Below are 22,658 nucleotides of genomic sequence, written 5' to 3'. Positions count from 1 at the left end.
TTTCTAATAATATGAAAAACTAAATTGCAAATATACAATAACTGCTGATGATTCAATATTTTCGGTGTACCCATGATAAAATATTCTATAAACAATATTAAAATTCAGGAATACATTCTTTGATATTAGTAAATATTAATAGCATACTGTAGTTAAGAAATCAAAATATGTAGCACAATCTCATTTTTATTTTCTGAAAGCGATTGCATTTATACCAAATAACTCTTGAAAGATAAACACCAAAAATGTTAATGGTACTCGTAATTTTTCTCCTCCTTCAAATCTGTATTTTTTTTTATTTTCTAAATTAAATTTTTAGAAGTTGTTTACAAACTAAAAAAATCCTATGTCAGTATTTCTTAAAATAACTCTAAATAGATCGTCTAATAAATTTATGATATCTACTTAAAGGATGAGAAGAGATTAAAATTATTATTGAAACCTTAGCGTTTTTGCGGGATATATTGGTCAAGTATATTGATGATGATATGAGAATATAATAAATGAATATGGGATTGTTGACATATAATTAACTAAGGTGTTTGATAAAATAAACCATAATGACAAAAAACAAATCAGGATAGATTATATAATATTTAGATACCAGTTCTAAAAATTAATGTGTTTTGCCTTTGAAAACTACCCTTATAATAATGCTCAAAATAAGGGGTGCCTGGGTGGCTCTGTCAGTTAAGGATTTGACTCTTGATTTTGGCTCAGATCATGATCTCACAGTTGGGAGGTCAAACCCCAACATGGGCTCTATGCTGGGCGTGGAAGCTGCTTAATAGTCTTCTTCCCCCTTGCTCTCTGCCCCTTCCTCACTTGCACTCTCTCTCAAAAAACAAAATAATAGCACTCAAAGTAAATCCCTCTGAATTGTTTTTCTATGTTCTATTCCAATTGTAAATGGATTTTCCAGCTCCTTTTTCTACTGTTCTTTAAACAAGTTATTATTTTATCTGAAAGTCTCAGTTTAATTAAACACTGTGATTTAAGTTCTTAAGAGAACAAAACAATATCCCTAATAATAGTAATATTAAACATAAAGTATATTTGTTATACTTTATATATAACCTGCGTAATAGGTTTGGATTATCTTTCTCATATACATATATTATAGTGAAATCGCTTTTCTTTTCTGAATAAGCAATAAATTTAAGCTATGTATGTATGTTGTACAGAAGGCTTATGCAATTATTGGAAAAAAATGCTATACAAAATCATACACAATCTGGGGAGATAACCCTTGAATGGAAATATTGAATCAAAAGTCAACAGCTTCAGGATAAAGTAGAGAATATGTTAACATATCCAGCAACTGTTAATATCAGAATTGACAAAAAGGTACAAGCAGAAATAATTTATCTCTTGTTTTTGCAAACTTTTGTTTTAAATATATGTTGACAAAGTTTCTTTCCTCTACATTGTTGTGAGCAATGATCTGTTTTTTCACCCAGATAGTTGATACCATTTAAAATAGTGATTCAAAATTTTAATTTTCATGAATTATTTTCTTTTCAGTTATCGGTCATCTCTTACTCTAAATAATCATTTACATAGATAGTTCTTCCCTGTTTGGAAATAAGTTGAACTTCTTTTTCCTAATTTATGTAAGAGGAAATTTTCCCTCATATATAATTTTTTTAAAAACCAATGTACTAAAGAGTAGTCTATTATTTCTTTCAAATGTGAACATAATGATTTGACCTCATGTTTAAGATGTTTGGCAAGGTATTTGTTACTTAGATTAGGAGTGCCTGGGTGGCTCAGTTAATCATCCAACTCTTGATTTTGGCTCAGGTCATGGCCTCATAGTTTGTGAAATTGAGCCCCGAGTTAGGCTCTGTGCTAACAACACAGACCCTGCTTGGTACTCTCTCTGCCCCTTCCCTGCTTGTGTGTTCTCTCTCTCTCTCTCTTTCTCTTTCTCTCTCTCTCTCTCTCTCTCAAAATAAAAAAAACAACAATATTTATTACTCAGATTAGTTTGAAAAAAATTCATTTGCTACTCGGATTTTGTAATTGAATATCTAACAAAATAGCAAGTTAAAATATCTTAAAATACACAAGGTTATTTTTTCCCTTATATTTAGGTTAGAATCCCTCAGAGTTTTCAAAAATTTATGAGAGGACTAAAAAAATTACTTTTGCAACTATTGTAAAATGACCATGTATATCCTAAAAAAAATTTGTACATTTTAACACGTTTTAAATGTTGTAAAATTTATCACTTGGATATTTTTCTCTTTTCTAAAACAAAGGAAATTTAAAAAACTCATTTAGAAACATTTTAGATCCCTAAATTTAATCTTACAAATGACCAGAGATGAAAATTGCAAAATCTTCCCAAGTTCCTAGAGAAAATTTCAAACATTTTTAACATCAGAAAAATGAAAAGAGTAAGACTGTTGTTTAACACCTGATGTATTTCACTCAACAGTTTAATCAGTCCCGTAATGAGCTGCTCTTTCAACCCAGAGTAATGATGGGTTGAGTTATAAGAGGAAAATAGTAAGCCTTTTGAGTTTACATTATAATGACTTTTTTTTTTTTAATGTTTATTTTTGAGAGAGAGAGAGAGAGAGAGAGAGGAAGCAGGGGAGGGGCAGAGAGAGAGGAAGACAGAATCCGAAGCAGGCTCCAGGCTCCGAGCTGTCAGCACAGAACCCGATGCGGGGCTGGAACTCACAAACCGCAAGATCATGACCTGAGCAGAACGAAGCTGGACATTCAACCGACTGAGCCACCCAGACACCCCTATAAATGACTACTTTTTAAGCAAGAAATTATAACGTAAAAAAAACCTTAATTTTATTTCTTTGTTCAATCTTTTAGAAAGGGAAATCTTTCATAAATCACTTCGAAGGAGGTGAATTACTTTTATGCTCAAGAGCTAGACTTCTTTCAAGGGTAGACACATCCAAAGTACATTAATATAAGCTTGATGAGCTGATAAGTTTCTCTGCTATCAATATTTCTGTGATTATTGGGTCAAAAATAAAAATGTGCTGCTTTGCTGATTGCTAGATAATAGTTATCTTTCTGAATGTATTTTACTTTTCTTAATATAAATCCCTGAGCCGCAGTCTCCATGAGCTTTCTGCTTGTCATTATCCATTCTTTAAGATGCCTGATTGATGACAGATTATGCATTTTTTCCCCTCAGGTCAGCGGTTTGTCTCAGTGCCACCACCGCCCCCAGGAAGGCCAGAAGTTGTGGTGGAGCTGATTGAATCCAGGCTTTTCTGTAGGTGTGCTTTTGATGTTTCCCCTACAAGCACTTCGGTGGGATTTCTCATAACTTGGTCTAGGCTTTCTTCTCAAGAAATCAAAGAGGAGCTGAAGCAAGAGACCACAGTTCAGGCATTCTCTCTTTTAGAGCTGGATGGAATAAATCTCAGACTCGGAGATAGGGTATGTTTACATTTTTTTTTCTTTTCGTGAATGTATTGATTTTAAAAAATGAGTTTTTTAACATATCCTAAAAATACCTTCATCCTCAGAATACCAAGCACTAATGTTTTTCTTTTTCTTTTTTCCTTGGCAATTGTGCCAACTCAAATGATATTGGATGAGTCAGTATCTTAATGACTACATATGAATATCTGCTGTTACCATTTGCTGAATTATCAATGAACCCTTATAACTTGATGCCTCTTTCTGGTTTTAAAATGATATGTTTTTATTCTTGAAAAATATTTTCATTTTTTTAATGATGATGTCACTTATCCACTTTTAAATATATCTTAAATACAAAGTCTACAACACTTTGATTTATGTTGAGGTTTGAATAGGTAATATTTTTAAATTGTGGAATTTTTCTCGATTTTCAAGCAAGTTTTCAAATTGTTTAGTTTCTTATTATCTTTTATGCACAATCTACTATAAGTTAAGTACTTAATTACAATAGTTTACACATATTTTCCCCATAATTGTATTGCTAAATGATTATTCATAACTGTGTTCATAGATATTCTGTAGTGCTTCCATCTTTTTGTTGGAGAATCCACATGTACAAAGCTTAGCCATCGAAAGCCAAGAATTTTTTGCAGGCATTAAGGTATGTAGCCACGGGGATGGATCAGACAGATTACTTCTCTATCACTGTGTTTTCTATACTGTGATCTGTGGATGCTGGTTCCAAGACCTCATCACAGACTGAACACTGAGATCCGAGAGTCTATATTTTTGAAAAATTACCCAAATAATTCTAATGCACAGCACTGTTCGAGGGCCCCTGTTAATGAACTAAAATTGGAATATACTTGCATATTTTTTGAGAAATAGCTCAAATTAGAATAAAAGTGGGGCACTTGGGTAGCTCGTCAGTTAAATGTCTGACTTTGGCTCAGATCATGATCTTACACTTCATGAACTGGAGCCCTGCATCGGGCTCTCCACTGACATTGTGGAGCCTGCTTAGAATTCTCTCTCCCTCTCTTTCTCTCTGTCCCTCCCGAATTTGTGCTCTCTCTCTCTTTCTCTCTCTCTGTCAAAATAATTAACTTAAAAAAATTAAAAATGAAAGCTTTGTTCCCATAATTCATTCTATCACATGTCTAAAAGTTAGATTATTGATATTTAGTTAGCATGCAGGTCGGAAGACGAGTACCAGGTCAGGTACTGAAGCCTCTGACTAGAGTAAAATTGACCCAGAAATCTGGGCTCTATGAACTGTGAAGATGGAGGTAACTACACAAGGCAATGTCTGTGGTCACTGCTGGTATCATGGGAGGTCCAAGAACAGGATCTGCTGCTATTACAGCAGATGAGCAGTCATCCAGGGAATCCAGAAGTGGTGGAATGAATGGGGCAATATTATGAGGTCTAGGCAGACAGGCACTGTACACCCCCTGTGGTCTCAGCCACAGGACTGGAGTTTGACCTGGACTCATCTCTAGTTCAAGGACAAGATGAGACAAATCAATAGATTGTGTGAATAGGACTCATAATAGATTGTGAGAGCCTAGACAAAAACTGGTCTGGAGAAAGTCCATTTATACACAGTAGGGACCAAGGAAGGAGTGAGAAGAGTGACCATGTTGTCAGAAGAGTATAATCACAGTAGGAGGAGAGAAGAGCTCATACCTCAGGGAGGCAGAACCTTTGGATCTCCATTGGTGAACACTCAGCAAAAAACATCCGGGTCATTGGTCAGCCCCCAGGAGATGTTTCTAATTAGGCTAGTAGGGAGCTAGCCAAGAATTCAGACGGAGTAAAAACTTCCTGCCTCAAAAAAGGATTGGCCCATGAACTGGGGTGGGACCAGTCCTAGACTTCAGTAGTTAGTAATCCAACTAAGGAAGACAGAGGCTGCAACATAAGCTTGAGATATTTGAGGTGACAATGATATTTTGATTTATATATGCAAAAATACTTAGATTTCTAACTTATGTTAAGGGTGATATTAATCTCTCAGAATAAACACACTCATTTGTGAGTCAGTAAATGTTAACAAACAAATGAAAGAATATAGGCTTCTCTCTGTCTGTGCCCATTCCCCAGTGCCCATCCCAGAACCAGAATCATCAAGACAGACTCCTACCAGACTGCCTACCATGTTGGGGAACCAAGTTATCCCTCAGTTCAGGGCAGTACAGTGACTCCGTGTACTCTGCTATGTGCTAATGTTTTTAAAGATTTGGTTTTAATCTTATTAAATTGAAAATTTCAGGGCTTAAGTTATTACTCCCAGCTTATTTAGCAAAATAGGAGCTGTTAAGAAAAATGCTCTTGTAAAATTTTATCTTAGGAATAAATTCTATTTTGATATGACTACATATTTTCTTATACCAGTTACACCCTGAATTAAGCACTATATCAGAAGATGGGAAAGAATATCGCCTGAAGATAGAGAGCACAGTACCTGTCATTTGTTCTGAATTCAGTGAGCTTGACCAGGAATGCAAAATCTCATTAAAACTGAAAACTGTTGATCAAGGTAATACACTAAATTCACTTAATTTTATTACTGGATTTCAAATAATAATTAATGCTTTTTTTTTCTTCTAGAAAAAGTCACTGGAGAGTATGCATATAATGAATTATGTTGTGTGTTTACATCAAATTATAGCTCAGCCATATTAATGATATGGGTCCATATTATTGACTGTCAAAACAGTCTATGTTGCAATTCACATTTATCCTTCCTGGGCTCATAGCATGTATTAAAAAAAAAAAAAACAGTGATGAACAACTCCTCATCATCATCTTTTTCTTCCTCCTTTTCATTCTCATCCTCCCACTTACTTTTTTCTTTGCTTTGTTTTCAGAGATGGAGAGACAAACTGCTCTTTAAGATTTTCCAAATACCCCTAACTAGGGAGGTATGATATGTTATATTAACATAAATTCAAGCTTATGCAACATGGGTCTCCTAATACAGTCTTTATACTTCTCTCCTTAATGTAAGCTTGTGTTTGAGACCTTTTGTTATAAAATTGTATTTAAATTACAAATTACATAGATTGTGTGATGCATGGCTGCACATATGTCACTGTCACAGCCATATAGGGAGAGATAAAATTCTCCCAAAGGACACGATAGATTATGAGAGGACAAAGCATGGATGGCGGTGATTGGGTTTAGTTGAATTCTGTTTCTCCCTCTAAGACTTTGAGGTAGAAACCAAAGCACATAAGAGATATATAAATTAGAATATGACTTTTAAGAGAGATTCTGTTTACATACCTTTTCACCATAGGACATAAAATTTTATGTAATAAATATACCAAATACGATGTGTCTAGGTCTTCAGGTCTCTATTATACCTAATTAAATCAGAGAAGCAAAGGATAAAAATGTTTGAAGAGAGAGTCCCATGGGAATGATACACCCAGAAAAGAGATGGACGTACAAATAGAGAGAAGCATTGGGAGATGCTGTCTCAAGACAGGTGACAGTAAACAGGCTTAGGTAATAAATGCCCAGCCACTCATTCAGATTTCAGGAGCATTGTGAGCAACACTGTGTTTTGAAATTCAGCACAGAAATATGCAATTAAACCCTCTCTCTCAGACTGTTTGACATAATTTTACTTCAAACTACGTGTGAAAAGTATGTTTGGTAAATTTTACTACAGCTTATGGGGGAGAATAGGAAGAGGATGATGTTAATATGACCCTTTTCAAACTTGTGTCAGGCAGAGATTTTCTTCAGCTGCAAGTATACTTTAAACTATATTTGTGTGCTCTCAATTCTTGCAGCAAGAAAGGCATTATTATAATAATACAAAAGCAATATATATCTACATTTTAGGAGTTTGCATGTCCCTGCTATTTGTCAGTTAAAAATAATTTCCCTTTTTTTCTGGAGGAGAATTTCTGGATTTCATTCTGGATTTGCTTCATCTTATCTTTTTTAAGTGTATTTTCATTGCATATCTACTTCCACAGAGCTCAAGTGGGTATCTCTTAGTGTATTTCCACAACTACTATGCTGCTTTTTCACAGGCTTATAGAGAGCAATACTTGTCCCTCATACCGTGGACCAGGGGAAATGATGTCAGGGGTTATATCCAAGCCAGATATATTCCACAGTGACTTTAGGGAGCCAGCTAAAAATTTGGATGTTTCTGTTATTTTTTATGTGCATAATAACAGTATGCATTTCCATGGAAAAAAATGCATAAAGAGGAACTTTTTTTTCAGTAATTTTGAATCTAGTGCAGTGTCCTACATCAGACCAATATAATTTTACACCTGAAAATCATGTGTGGAAGAAAAGACGATAGAAAAGTTTTCAACAACAGCCACTTTTTTCTAGATCTCAGAAGGATTTTGTAATTACTAATAAGATATGATAGCAGACTTCCCTTCTTACCGGTTTTTGAAATAATCTATCCTTTTTGTTTACTTACACAAATTCCTGAAGTTCCTTTCTCTCTTCTGTTACTATTTTTTTTTTTTTATTGTTTTCTGTCCTTTTTTCCATAGGAAAGAAAGCTTCTCAAGGTTCTGAATATATTGAGACATTTGGGAGATAAAAAGCAATAGAGAGTTTATTACTTGTGTGGAATTACTTAATTTATTTTAATTTTTCTATTTTTAAGTTGATGATCCAATAATCATCTGTACTAATAACCATTGCTATCACTCAACAATGGATAGAACATGAGTACAAACCCTATGAAATATTACAGATATATCTGGACCCAAGGCACAATTGATACAGAAAGACATCAAACTTTGCTTTTTGGTGGTGAAATTATGATTTTTTTGCACAAACAATAAATTTTATATATTGCTTTGAATTTTATGAAGGTGCATATGGATTTATAACCTTATTGAAAATAGTACTATGTATACATATATATTGAAGTTGATTAATTACTTATAAAAATCAAATAGAGTTCTATACCTTTAGACAAAATTTACACATTCAGACAAAATTACAACCATATTTTTTAAATAAGAGAAAATGAGAATAATATCTCGATTCAATTTTCCATGTTAATCAAGTTATTACATGCTTTTGTTGGTATATTTCCTTACAAAAATTCTCAATGTATTTTTTCACAAAATAGGTACAGAACAGCTAGGTTTAAACTTGGCACTGTCTTCCTGTCACGTGGACCTTCACCAGACATCATCCTGTGCTAATGGATCCTGTAACCATGCTTTTGTGTCCTACACTGCTGTAACAGATTTTTCTCGAGACGGAGATAGAATCACAAACATTGTAGTGGAACCTATAGTTAATGAGGATTTCCTGTGGAACAGCTACATTCCAGACAGCATCCAGGTTGACAAATTACAAAAATATCTTCACAATTGAAGCTTTAAAAAAGATATATTTATTTGAGCAATACATCTCATAAACGTTTCATTTCAAAATTACTTAATAAGTTTTTTCCATTTTAAATGATTCAGTTTTCTATAACTATGATAAAAGCAATTATTTGAAAATTCATTGAGATTGCTAAGCTATTTATTGTATGTCACTAAATACAATTAATGATAATATTTACCAAAAATATCTTTGCTTTTAAGATCAAAGTAAAGGATGTCCCAACTGCTTACTGCTATTCATTTACTGACCCACATATAATTACATTTGATGGCAGGTAATTTCCTGAAAGTTTTTTTTCTTTTAATAGTTTTTGCTTCTTTTGGAATTTGCTGTTGTTTTGTTTCTAGTCCTATTCACAAAGATTAGAAAGGAAGGCATGTATAGATAACACTGGCTTATTTCAAAATACTGATTTATTTGTGTGAAATGTTTTTGCCTTAAACTTTAGCTTTTGGTAAATATACAGATTTGTAGTGAGTCTGTATTTGTAAAAATGAAGATTCTTACAAATATGAATAGTCATTTTAATTTGATCATTCAGTTATTTTTAATAATGATTAAAATATTTGCTCTAGAGATATTTACTATATTGCATTTCTGCAAGATACGGAAATAATCTTTTTGGTTTAGGCAAGATGATTAAACTAATACAAAATTATTTAAAAAGCTAAACACTTCTAAAAAACTAAACACTTCTAATTCATGACAGTGATACTCAGGGGGGAAACTATTGTGGCTATCATAAATACCTAAATATCTGCTTCTAGAATGCAAATAAAATGGGCTAAATGGCCAAAAAGTAACCTAAGCTATCTTGCTATTAATATCTGCCTATAAGGGGGCGCCTGGGTGGCGCAGTCGGTTAAGCGTCCGACTTCAGCCAGGTCACGATCTCGCGGTCCGTGAGTTCGAGCCCCGCGTCAGGCTCTGGGCTGATGGCTCGGAGCCTGGAGCCTGTTTCCGATTCTGTGTCTCCCTCTCTCTCTGCCCCTCCCCCGTTCATGCTCTGTCTCTCTCTGTCCCAAAAATAAATAAAAAACGTTGAAAAAAAAAAAATATCTGCCTATAAGGATTTAAACTCAGTTTATACTCTTCTGGGGAATATGTGATTTTAAGATGTGCCTAAGAAAATTTTAAGAACACCTCTTTGGTGAGTCAAAATTTTCTTCATGACATAAGGTAATTTATTCTTTTTAAGATCTTTTTTTTTAAATTTTTTTGGGGGAGGTTATTTATTTTTGAGAGAGAGAGACACACAGAGTGCGAATGTGGAGGGGCAGAGAGAGTGGAAGACACAGAATCTGAAGCGGTTTCCAGGCTCTGACCTGTCAGCACAGAGCCCATCGTGGGCCTCGAACTCATAAACGGTGCATTTAGACCTGAGCTGCAGTCAGACGCTTAAATGACTGAGCCACCGAGGCACCCTTCTTTTTAAGATATTTTTAATGTCATCATTGTCTGTAAAATTATTCAATATGAACAAATAGAGATAGAAATCCTCCATAGCAAGTGATACTCTGAAAATTTGAACAAGTATTAAAAAGTAGAAATTGATCCCACCTTCAAGAATCCTTTATGGTTATGATGAAAACTTAAAACTTTTAGTGGAAAAACCTCCAAGAATAGTGGGATTGATTTAATCAGCTATAATTCAACAAGATTAATTGTGCAAGGAGTGACAATCCCTGTTCTAAATGCTGGGGGTGTGGCGGGGCATAGAACAAACGTGCCCTCTCTCATGCAGCTTACTTCTATAAAGCAAAAGAGAGATATGCATGATTAATAAGTAAAATACATAGTGTATCTGAGTAAACTTATAATAAGTAAGTAAACTTATAAATAAGTTTAACACACATTGTTTGTGCTTAATGTATTATTGTGGTATTTTATACCAATTCTTAATGCAGTTGATTTTTATTAATGCCAGGGTATATGATAATTTCAAGACTGGAACATTTGTGCTTTATAAGAGTATGTCACGTGATTTTGAAGTCCATGTACGCCAGTGGGACTGTGGAAGCCTTCACTATCCTGTGTCCTGTAACTGCGGGTTTGTTGCCAAAGAAGAAGGTGATATAGTTACTTTTGATATGTGCAGTGGCCAGCTACATGAATCACAGCCATATTTATCTGTAAAGAGCCAAGATGCAACCAGCAATATCAAGATAAGTGAATCTTACTTAGGAAGAAAAGTCACAGTATGTATGATTCTTCACGGTTGAAAGTATTTTTCCTTTCTTTTCCTACAGATTTTGGATTGATTTCTGAACTTGTTTTCATCTCTGTTAAATTAAGAGTTATCTTTTTTTTTTTTTTTTGCATTAGGGTTTTTTTTCCCCCTAAATAAAGCTTTAGGGGAAGGATCTAAGAAGGAATAATACCTTTTTTCAATTTTCCGTACACATTTAGACACAACATAGTTAAGTCTTTGTCAAATCTAAGCAGCCTTATTTTAAGATTTCAATATGCTAACTTGGTAAGTTATTCCTAAAAAATATTTTTCACAGTGCCTAATAAATCATATATTAGGGATTAAATATATAGTTAAGAATAAATATTCAGGAATAGTTAGAAATATAGAGTTTTCATTCTTGCATCAAGATATATTGAACATATATAAATAAATTCAACACACTGTTTTGTATTTAATGTATTTAATGTGTTATTTTATACCAACTCTTAATGCAGTTGATTTATTTCTGTATTGCAGATCTGGTTTTCTTCTGGAGCATTTATCCGTGCTGATCTTAGTGAATGGGGCATGAGTTTAACAATCCGAGCCCCTAGCTTAGACTATAGAAACACTTTGGGACTTTGTGGCACCTTTGATGAAAACCCAGAAAATGATTTCCATAATAAAAATGGAACCAAAATTAGTTCAACTTTTAATGATTGTGTTGCTTTTATTAATGAATGGAGGTAAGAAAGTAAATTATTTTCATTTGTTATTGTATTCATGTTAGAGTTTAAGTGAGGGTGACATGGGGGCGCCTGGGTGGCTCAGTCACTAAAGCATCTGATTTCATCTCAGGTCATGATCTCGCGTTTTGTGAGTTCTAGCCCCTCATTGGGCTCTGTGCTGACAGGTCGGAGCCTGGCCTGCTTTGGATTCTGTGTCTCCCCCTCTCTGTGCCCCTCCCATGCTCATGCTCTGTTTCTCTCTGTCTCTCAATAAGAAATAAACATTAAAAAAAAATTAAAAAATAAATAAATGAATGGTGACACAGTATTCTGCGGGTTTTTGTTTTTGTTTTTGTTTTGTTTGTTTGTTTGTTTTTCAACACATTACTGAGAAAAAAATGTTCTTGTCCAAATTACTATTCTTTTCTCTTTTGCACTTGGAAGGATTTTGCCAGGGAAAAGCATGTTTGACACAATGCCAATTTCTCCGCCATCATCTGGAAAACAATCCTATTGTAGCTGCTCTCTGACTAATTCATTATATCCTTCTGATCACCTGGACAGTGTTTCTCAACCAGAGATTGTTTCAGGTTGCAGAGATCTCAAACATGTCAAATTCTCTTTCCTGATACCAGAACTAGATGTCACTTCTGAATATATTAATTCAGAAGCTCTTACCAGAGGGATAAATGAGTATGCATTTGAAGAAAATAATTTGAATTTCTTTCCTCAAGAAAAAAAGCACGTGAACCTAACCAAACTGGACTTAGATTTACAAACACATCCTGGAAATGAAAAACAACACACACCAAACACTTCGGACAATGGGAAACAGACCCAGGACCAGGGTAGCCGCAGCCAAGAGATGAGGTGGGATCCACAAAACAGATGGAAACGGCAAAACATAAATTATGAGTTTCTTCCTATGTTTGCTTTACGAAGTCTCAGCCAAAGTGACCTAGAAGAATTCACTTATTTCTTCCCTGAGGACCATTCTGAGGATGTCCACCAAGAGTTTGTCCCTACGTGGCCCACACCCTCTGGTCTCACTGAATACAGCACCTTGGCACTGTGCCAGCAGACTCTTGGTAACTCCAGCATAGGAAGACACTGTCTTGCCTTTCTGGGCAAGAGCCTAGACATTGCTATAGATATGTGCATTAAGGATGTTCTCCTAAAAGATGATCTTAGCTGGACAGAAGCAGCTGTGGCTCTTTTAGAAAATGAATGTGAAAGGAGAATTTTGGAAGAGGGGAAATACAACACAGAAGAATATGGCAAGTCAATTGAAGACGTTCTCTCAGTACTAAAATGCCCCAATTTATGCAGTGGCAATGGGCAGTGTATGGTATGGGGATGTGTATGTTCCCCAGGCTTTAGTTCCTATGATTGCAGTGATTCCCATGGTGAGTAAGTACCCTCCAACTTTGATATTGTGTATGTCATTTGATTATGAAAACTTATTTGTTCTCTCTTACCTTCTGTATTTTGACAGAGTTCCTTCAGATTATGTTGGGAAAAGAATGTAAATTATATTAAGCAATACTATTAGTAATAATTCTTCCAAAGTGTCTCATCTTACTTATAGTGAAAGCTGGGGTACTGATAATAGCCTATAAAGCACAATATGTTCAGGCACACCATATATCTTCAAACTCATCCCCTACAACTAAAACCCTCACTTATTTTACTCCACCCACTTTGGTTTCTGTTCTCTTGACCTCAGGGCCTTTGCATACAGTTTATCCCTCTACTGGTAGAGAATCATTATTTCTCTAGAACTCACATTCACTGTATTTTGAGTACTGTGTTTATAATATTTTACTAATTATACCAATTTGCTTAATATTTTCACTAACCCATCTACGTGGCACAAACTATTTTGTATCTCAGTATATAAGAGAAAGAAATTTCTAAAAGTCAATTGGATTTCATTAGCTATTAAACCAGTAACTCCTGATTTTCTTCTACCCCCACCATCCTGCCCTTTTCCATCTCAGTAAATGTAAACTTCACTCCTCTGATTGTTCATGTTAAAAACTTGTAGTCATTTTGGCTTCTCATTTTTTTTTTTCATGCCTCATGTTTTAGTAGCAAATCCAGCTCTAGATTTGAAGAATATCATCTCTTTCCCTGCAATAAATTAGTCCAAGCTACTATTATATCTCACCTGGATTATTATAGATTCTCTCAAAGTTTATTTTGCATATAACAGCTAAAGAGATCCCTTTGAAATGATAGTGAGATCACAGAACTCTTGCTTAAATGCCTCTAATGGCTCTCTCTCTCTCCTTCCGAGTAAAATCCACATTCCCTACCATGGTCTAGAAGACCCTATGCAGTCTGAACCTCCTCTCTCACTGAACTCATCTACCATTCTCTCCATAGTCCACTGCTCCCCAGTGTTCTTAAGTGGTTGCTTTGCTGTTTGTCAAAGAGGCCAAGCCTGCTCCCACCTCAGGACCTTTGAATTACTTTCCCTTTCACGGGAGCATTCTTCCAATTCATAGATTCCTGATCAACTTCCTTCTCTTCTCTGTTCAAATATCGTATTATTTCAGACTTCTTCCAAAGTCTTTCAAAATAAAGTAGTTTTCTTCACACAATCACATAGTCTTATCTCACTTAATATAGTTAGTACATATGTTTTCTCCATAGTCTTGAAAACATTTGTGTGATACACTTTATATTTATTTTTCATTTTTTTTTTTGTCCTCCCATATTAGAATGTAAATTATATGAAGGCAGGAACTTGTTCTCTTTACATAGAGAAACCTAGTATTCAGTACCTAGAATAACATCTGGAAAAGTAGAAATTCTTCAGTAAACATTTGTTGAATATGAAAGAATAAACAAATGTTTTTTTAATTTCCATAAGCATTTTTAGTGTTCTGAGTATACAATTTATGATTTTATATTCTCCTGCTAGTAAAGTTATATTCACTTACATTTTGCCAGTACTTAGAGGACTCAGTTACTTTCATATGCTGCATTTATCTATTTTGACAACCAGATCTTGCTGGTACACATGATGTGTGATCTTACCAAGACCAGAACCAAAGATATAACTATGTGAAAATCAGTTAACTCTGACTACTAGGAGAATTTTTTTCTCCTGTGATTGAAAGTACACTTAAGATTATGGTGGCATGTAAGATAGCAATAATACATAAAAACATTAATAACATTTTCATAAAATTTTGATAATTCTTCTTTTTAAATTAAGACTTTTTTTAAATATTAATATATTACATTGCTAATTACACTATTTTATTGCAGAAGTATTTTTCTATAACCCACCTCTATGGCACAAACCAAAATGGCAAAAACAAAACACAGGCCATTGTAGTAGTAATTTGCTAATACTTGTAAATAATTGGTATTAAACATTATTAAAACATCAATTAAATCTGTGTATTTGGGCACTGGTAGTATCTTTAATGCTGTTGTTATTGGCTTGATGGTAAGTGACACTTTTTTAAATACCAGGTTACTCTTAATATTTAATAGTTTAATTAAGGTACTTATATTTGGTTAGACTTCAAAATATTATTTTCCATATGCTTTTAATTTGGACCTTGCAAATAATTAGTTTATTTTTATGGATTTTTGTCCATTTTGTTTTATCACTTTTGTCCAAAGACAAGGCTCCTGAAATTATAGGACTTGGGAATGCTGGATTCTGTAATATTCGAAAATATAATTGTATGACAGTGAGAGTGTTTGGTCAAGGCTTCAAAGAATTACCTTCAACTAAATGTGAAGTTACTAAACTGCAGGTATGTTAATTATAGTGTTGAAAAACAATTAAGTTTATGAGTTATTCAGATTAATTTTTTCTTGGATTAATTTGGTCTATCAGTTAACAACATAATCCCAAAGGATGTCAAATCCACAGAGAGCTCAATAAGAATATGGTTACATTGCTTAACCTTAAAGTTTCTTTCCTATTCATTAACCATATTAAAATATTTTCTATAATTTTTATTACAGTATTGGCTCACTATTCCAGTCATAATAAGAAATTAAAGTAATATTAAGCTTGATATGTAAGCTTCTGCATTTATTAAAATGTAAAACCACAACAAATAGAGATCATTTTTGCCCAAGACAAATCTGTATGACTTAGGGGATGTAGAGATATGAACAATTCCCTTTTACCAAACAAAAAGTGAAGATTCATTGCACTCATCCTTTATATTTCCCTTACTATGGATTTCAAAATAAAAATAGTGTTTTTCTTTCTTGGGGCTACAAACGACAGACGTAATGACTCAGTTTGAACATTGGTATATCAAGCTATATCTTATTTTGATGATTATTTATCATCAATCATTGGTCTTCCTTTTCTTTATTCAAGTGGATTTTTATTTTAAGGAAAGCCCTTTGAAAATACTGGGGTAAGCTGAAAACTTAAAACAGAAAATCACATTTTAGCATTCTTTATACTTTTTCTCTAAGTTGCTAAAGCTAAATGTGATCCTGGGATTGAGAATTTAAGGAGGAAATAACTTTTGTGTCTGTCTTTTTCAAAGAATTATACAAGAAAAATATTCTTATTTCAGGATTTTTTGAGTAGAGCTTTTCTAAATGAGCCATGAAATATTTTAATCCCAATGAAAAAATAAGACACACAATGGAAAATGGAATGTATGCATAATTTTATTCACTTCAGTATTCCTCAAGAGACTAGACATTATACTGTTTGTGGCAGAATAAATCAAATGACATCACAGTACAATTAAGTTATTTGCCAAAAAGTTTTATAGGTCTGTATTCTCTTGGAAAGTACATTTTGTACTTACTTTCAGATGTATTATTTGCTGTGATATTATTCTCATATGACTTTTTTCTAAATATCTGACAAATAAAGAGCACACTATGAAATTCTCTAACACACTATACAGAACTAGAGAAAGAAAATATATATGTTCACTAGCCAGCGCCAAACTTACTTATATTTTTGCACCCTGTTCAGGATGTTTATTTCATTTGTAATACCATTCAGTTTATTTTTGAGTATTTGTATCTGCTTTAAATTTACTCCACAGTTTACTTGATTTTAGTTATTTATTTATTTGGAAAGTAAGCAAAAAAATCATGGTTCTGGGAGTTGGTGCCGTACGGAAGATTCACACAGAAAAATATCACTGTCTTTTCATCTATACTGCTCTGTCCATTACCCTTTCTTTCCATTCCATTCCCATCTATCCCTGGAGGTATCCACTCTCATTATTTTCTGGTTTGTCCTTACTGCATTTCTTTTGCACAAAGGAACAGATGAATCCCTCCTTTTATTACATGAAAGGTAGCATATTATGGCTGCTCTTTTCTACTTTTGCAATAGTAATTTTACACGTTTTTATCTGGAGATCCAAGCACCCAATCCTTTCTTTCACTTTCTGCCTCTACGAAAAGCAGCCAGAACTTTACAGAATCCAGTTTTTAAATACTTGTAAGATTAAATTCAAGTAGCTTTCCTAGAAATGAATGGTCCTTTGTGATCCAGCTCCTGTCTATTTTTGTAACCTTGAACCGCCTGCATACACTATACTAAAATCTCATGCTGTCTCATGCATCCCTCCCTTTTCACTTGCTCCTCCCTCCAGCCTCACTGAAGTGTAGTCTCTCCAATTCTGCTCCAGGTGTCCAAACGGCAGTCTCCTCTTCTACTTTCAGGGAGAAAAGCCTCCCTTGACCGTGATAGACACAATGGATGCTTTCTCTCTCACTGAACTTAACTTGAATCTTGGTTATAGCAGTATTAAAATTGTTTTGTCTGTCCTTTCCTCTGTGATCTTTCTTCATCAGGAAATTCTCAGCACATGTAGGTACTCTCAAAATATTGATGAATGGAAAATAAATATAACTCCATTTATTCCTTATTTGGGGTTGGCTTCTCCAAACAGGAGGGGAAATGATTTCTGGACTTGGCTGGAACCTTGTTTCAATACACAAAACGCTGTCTCCATCTAAGTGTCCTTATCATGACTACTCTGAAACACTGTTGTCAGTCCCCCTCTGCTAGAGAGAAACCACTGATCTGTTTGGCCAGACTGTACATACCCCCCTCAAACATGGAGATTTGTACTGTGGCCTACTCCTTCAATCCTCAGATCTTAAGATACTTCCCACTAGCCACAGATGAGCATGTTCTTACCTTCCTTTCCTTCTCCTGCAGACTCACAATACTGAAGCATCAACATGGTCCTTGACCATTTCTGAGCAATTGAAAACATTATACAGTTATAAACTTAAAAGAAAAATCTAAGTCAAAATATTGGCAATAAAATATATCCTTTTAGCTTTCTATGTAGTTACCAGTACCTAGAAAATTCTTCTGGCTTTTCCTCTTTAGATCATTTTAATACTAAATACATTTTAATACTAAATGTATTTAGTACATTTAGTAATTTAATACATTTAATACCAATACATTTTAATACTAAAAAATTATACTTTAAGTGTAGATTAAATATGATATGCCACTGAGTTATTAAATAGAGTAAACCAGTTAGAATTTAGTTTCAAGTTATATAGATTCATTTGAATTACCTTAATCAAAAATAGGATTTATTATTAAGGTAGTGTGTTTTTCACAAAATCAGGGTAAGAATGTAATTGCTGAATTCTCAGGAACAACTTGAATTTGGGACTTGAACACCACGAAGACTCAGTATATCTGAATTTGTGTGTGTGTGTGTGTGTGTGTGTGTGTGTGTGTGTGTGTGTGTATGTATCTGTCTGTCTCAGTTCTGCTTTTCTCTGTGGGCTTTATTTTTCCCTTTTACTATATACTAGCCTCCTACACATAGTGAAAAATACAGCCACCCATATCTCCATTACTTTTTATCTTGCACGTGAAGCTACCAGAAGCATACTGGCCCAGTATCCCCTCTGGTATAAAGTTGAAACATTCTAAATAATCAAAGCATTGACTCAGCTTAGATACACCCCCAGAGCAATCAAGCATAGCCAGGAAGATGGGTCATGTAAAAACATGAGAAGGTCCTGGGAACCATATGGATGGAGGACCGACAGAGCAATTTCAAGTAAAAGTAGAAGTTTAAGAGCTTTTGCAGAAGAAATGAGTTTCTGGGCAGAAAATCAAACCACTGTGTGTCAGCTACATAGTCAAATGTGTTTCCTCTTGCTACAAAACTCATTACTTGGAGATTCATTATACATGACCAATATTGATAACTTCTTTGATTTACACCTATAAGAAATGCATGAGGCATTAGAACCAGTTTACGTCTAATTAAGGTATATATGGTTTATATTATTCTGGATAAAATTCACTATTGATGTCAGTTTTATTACTTCATTCATTATATATTCCATTATACCAGCCATGCATTTTTTAAGATTTATATTTTGATTATATGTAGTTTATTAGCAAGGAATTTCCATAATTAAACAGAAGTTAATTGCTTTCTTATTATGCCTTTAGTATAATAGCAGTAATTGGGTCCTTGGAAAAGCTGTCTACACGCATATTGTTTTTCAAAATAGCAGAACTATTGATTGTCAGCTGCCCCCTGATGTTCAGCAGTCTGATACCTTAGATCTGATGGGTGAGAAGCCAATTGCGAAGTGGCAGTTAAAGGTAAAAAAGAAAAGACAGTCTCATATTTATTAATAAAGTAAATATTTATGTATTAAAATTTCATAATGAATTTATGAAGCCACATTTAGAACAAATTATCTTATTATAAAACTGCATCTTACAGGTATCTAATGATGGTTACAGGTTCAGTAATCCCAAAATAATGATCATCTATGATGGGGCTTGTCAACTTTGTGGTCTCTATGAAAAAGACTCATGTACTATAAAGGTAAGCAGTTTTTCACTTATTTTCACATTTACATGGTAAGTATTTTCATTTCCCATGCTATTGGCATATTAAAGGCATATTAGTTGTTTTCACCTTCATATCAGAAATACTAATAGAGAAAAGCCTTCCTCAAGTTTATATGAGGTTAACTGAAATTGTTACTCTGCCAGTAACTCTTGGTGAAATGGCAAGGAGATTTCTACCTCTAATGTTTTCAAGTGGCTGGTTATTTATTTCTTAAAAAAAAATTAAAAGGGGAGGTTCAGATTGAATTTTAACTCCTACTACATTCCTTTTAAAAAGTAATAAAGATTTTCCAGTTAGATGTCTCTCTGCTCGTGCCTAATCTTCTTTGTGGCAAATGACATGCATTTTGATGGAGCTTGTAAAATGTGTAAGGCTACCACTTTTATAGGGAGTGTGTGTGTGTGTGTGTGTGTGTGTGTGTGTGTGTGTGTGTGGCAAATAAATTCATTGAGCCATGCAATTATCTACTTACGAGATTACAGAACACCCCAGCCTGAGCTGAATCCTCACAGCCACACCCTCTTAATCTATGTGCAGTCTGTTGGGTTTATCACCATATCTTTCTCATATGCCAGTTGCTGATTTAATACATACCATGGAAGTAATATTACTTGGCTATTCAAAATTGAGAAGCATATCAAATAATATTTATGTAGATAAAAATGAAAAGTATCATTATTTTGAATTTTAAATCTCTTTTTTTCCCTTGAGATTAGCAATTAGATCATGTCAGTAAAAAGTTTCTGGGGTTTTTAAATTACTTTTTTAATTTTTTTAATGTTTTATTTAGTTTTAGAGAGAGAGAGAGAGAGAGAGAGACAGACAGACAGACAGAGCACAAGCAGGGGAGGGACAGAAAGAGATGGAGACACAGAATCTGAAGCAGGCTCCAGGATCTGAGCTGCTAGCACAAAGCCCAATGCGGGATTCGAACTCAAACCACAAGATGACCTGAGCTGAATTCAGATGCTCAACAGACTGAGCCACCCAAGTGCCCCAGAAGTTTCTGTTTTTACAAAGTTGTTTGATTTTTATTTTCCCCTAAATATTCTGTTTCCACATGTTTTACAGTAAGTACTTTTAAAATTTTGTAATTCAAAATTGTTTTACATTGTTGCGAATGTTCTGTTCTTATTTTTGTGCAGTGTTCCAAGTGACATCAAAGGAGATTACATTAAATGGGCAAAGCTTATATATGCTGAACAAAATTTGGTCTTCTTCCCAGGTTGAAAATTATTGCTACATTTAAAATTATTTTTTTGCAGATCAGCCTCTCTTTCCACTATTTTCTATAAGGATATCCATTGTCAAGTGTGGATCATTATGCCAAGGTTCTGGTTCGGTTTTGCTCTGTTCAGAGGACATAGTGGGATCCTAGAGGAAGGGAAAATAGCTATAAACATATGTGTTTCTGTAAGATGAGCAAGGGGAAAAATTGTTTCATTTCTTTATAAATAGAGCACTTCAGCCTGACTTAGCAGTAAGAAAGACCAGAAGAAAAGACAGATTGTCTTCCATGTTATTTATAAGCTAAAATTCTACACAGAGATACAGCTATATGTATTTTCTTATTCCTTCCCTATTGATCAGTTCCACGGGCAATTAAACAAAAAGGAAATGATTTGTTTTCTAACATACATTTATGATTAGGACACATGAAAAAATGTTTCCTAAGCAAAATAGACTTATAACATGCTTACCCTGGATTGATCAACATATATGATGCTATCTTTCTATGTACATTTTTTCCTAAACACTAACTATAACGGTATCCTAATTGCTTTCCTCTTTTTAAAACTTCCATTAGGAAAATGTTTGCATTATCGATGGGCTCTGCTACATTGAAGGAGATAAAAATCCTACCAGCCCTTGTTTGATTTGTAGACCAAAAATTTCAAAATTTACTTGGTCATTTTTAGAAAGTAAGTTATTCTTTATTAATACAAATATTTCCTCTACAAGATAATTTTTAAGTGATTTTTAAGACACGAGTTACATAAGTGTGTTTAAGATGAACACTGTGCTTTATTTAGCATCTTTCCTAACTGCATGATTTACTTTGCTTGAACGTAATACAAGATGACATGTTATTTTATGTAATTTCCGTGATTATACTATAATAGGGTATGGGATTTTCCTTTCAGTATTTGATCCTGAAAGCAAATGTGAATTATTAATGGAAGAAATCAGAATGATTAATTCAGCTACACACAGTTTGTACAAGTCATACAGCTACCAGCAGAATGGCCACTATGTAAACACATAAAACGTCCATCACTGAAGGTTGGTGGGTTTAGTGGAAAGAAGACATTACTTTGAGACCAAAAGCAAAGCTCTATATCCTGCTCTTAGCCTTCTTTTCTGTTTTGTGACAAGGCATTTCGCTATTTAAATTCCAAAGGCTATGCATTCATCACCTGTTAAATGAGATTATCTGGATTCAATAACCTATTAAGTGCCTTCCAGCCCTACCATTCTGGGACCTCATGAGTATAATAGTGGGTACAGATAATGTCTGGATACTTTGTTCCACCCCCAAAAACACCCCAAATCATAGTTATGTGTCATATAACGTCTTCACTTTCTTTTTTTTTTTCAATATATGAAGTTTATTGTCAAATTGGTTTCCATACAACACCCAGTGCTCATCCCAAAAGGTGCCCTCCTCAATACACATCACCCACCCTCCCCTACCTCCCACCCCCCATCAACCCTCAATTTGTTCTCAGTTTTTAAGAGTCTCTTATGCTTTGGCTCTCTCCCACTCTAACCTCTTTTTTTTTTTTTTTCCCTTCCCCTCCCCCATGGGTTTCTGTTAAGTTTCTCAGGATCCACATAAGAGTGAAAACATATGGTATCTGTCTTTCTCTGTATGGCTTATTTCACTTAGCATGACACTCTCCAGTTCCATCCATGTTGCTACAAAGGGTCATATTTCATTCTTTCTCATTGCCACATAGTACTCCATTGTGTATATAAACCACAATTTCTTTATCCATTCATCAGTTGATGGACATTTAGGCTCTTTCCATAATTTGGCTATTGTTGAGAGTGCTGCTATAAACATTGGGGTACAAGTGCCCCTATGCCTCAGTACTC

General features: G+C 34.3%; 1 protein-coding gene across 5 annotated transcripts in view; it reads left to right on the top strand.

Moving 5' to 3' along the window:
- The window catches only part of VWDE (von Willebrand factor D and EGF domains), a 77,776-nt gene that overhangs the window by 23,347 nt on the left and 31,771 nt on the right, over nucleotides 1–22,658 (top strand). For all 5 annotated transcript variants that reach the window (XR_006197158.1, XM_042919100.1, XM_042919078.1 and 2 more), the window contains 12 exons: nucleotides 3,170–3,417; nucleotides 3,974–4,063; nucleotides 5,800–5,944; nucleotides 8,528–8,745; nucleotides 8,994–9,067; nucleotides 10,721–10,991; nucleotides 11,504–11,712; nucleotides 12,139–13,100; nucleotides 15,337–15,473; nucleotides 19,148–19,303; nucleotides 19,428–19,532; nucleotides 21,367–21,481. Coding sequence is in view for 4 of the 5 variants with exons in the window: in XM_042919100.1 (XP_042775034.1) it covers nucleotides 3,170–3,417; nucleotides 3,974–4,063; nucleotides 5,800–5,944; nucleotides 8,528–8,745; nucleotides 8,994–9,067; nucleotides 10,721–10,991; nucleotides 11,504–11,712; nucleotides 12,139–13,100; nucleotides 15,337–15,473; nucleotides 19,148–19,303; nucleotides 19,428–19,532; nucleotides 21,367–21,481 (2,730 nt within the window). In the remaining variant the exon portion in view is untranslated. The remainder of the gene's footprint in view (nucleotides 1–3,169; nucleotides 3,418–3,973; nucleotides 4,064–5,799; nucleotides 5,945–8,527; nucleotides 8,746–8,993; nucleotides 9,068–10,720; nucleotides 10,992–11,503; nucleotides 11,713–12,138; nucleotides 13,101–15,336; nucleotides 15,474–19,147; nucleotides 19,304–19,427; nucleotides 19,533–21,366; nucleotides 21,482–22,658) is intronic.

Source organism: Panthera leo, chromosome A2 (assembly GCF_018350215.1).
Source record: "Panthera leo isolate Ple1 chromosome A2, P.leo_Ple1_pat1.1, whole genome shotgun sequence".
In the NCBI taxonomy this organism is placed as follows: Eukaryota; Metazoa; Chordata; class Mammalia; order Carnivora; family Felidae; genus Panthera; species Panthera leo.
The sequence above is the reverse complement of the archived record's forward strand: the minus strand, read 5'-3'. Positions and strand labels throughout refer to the sequence as shown.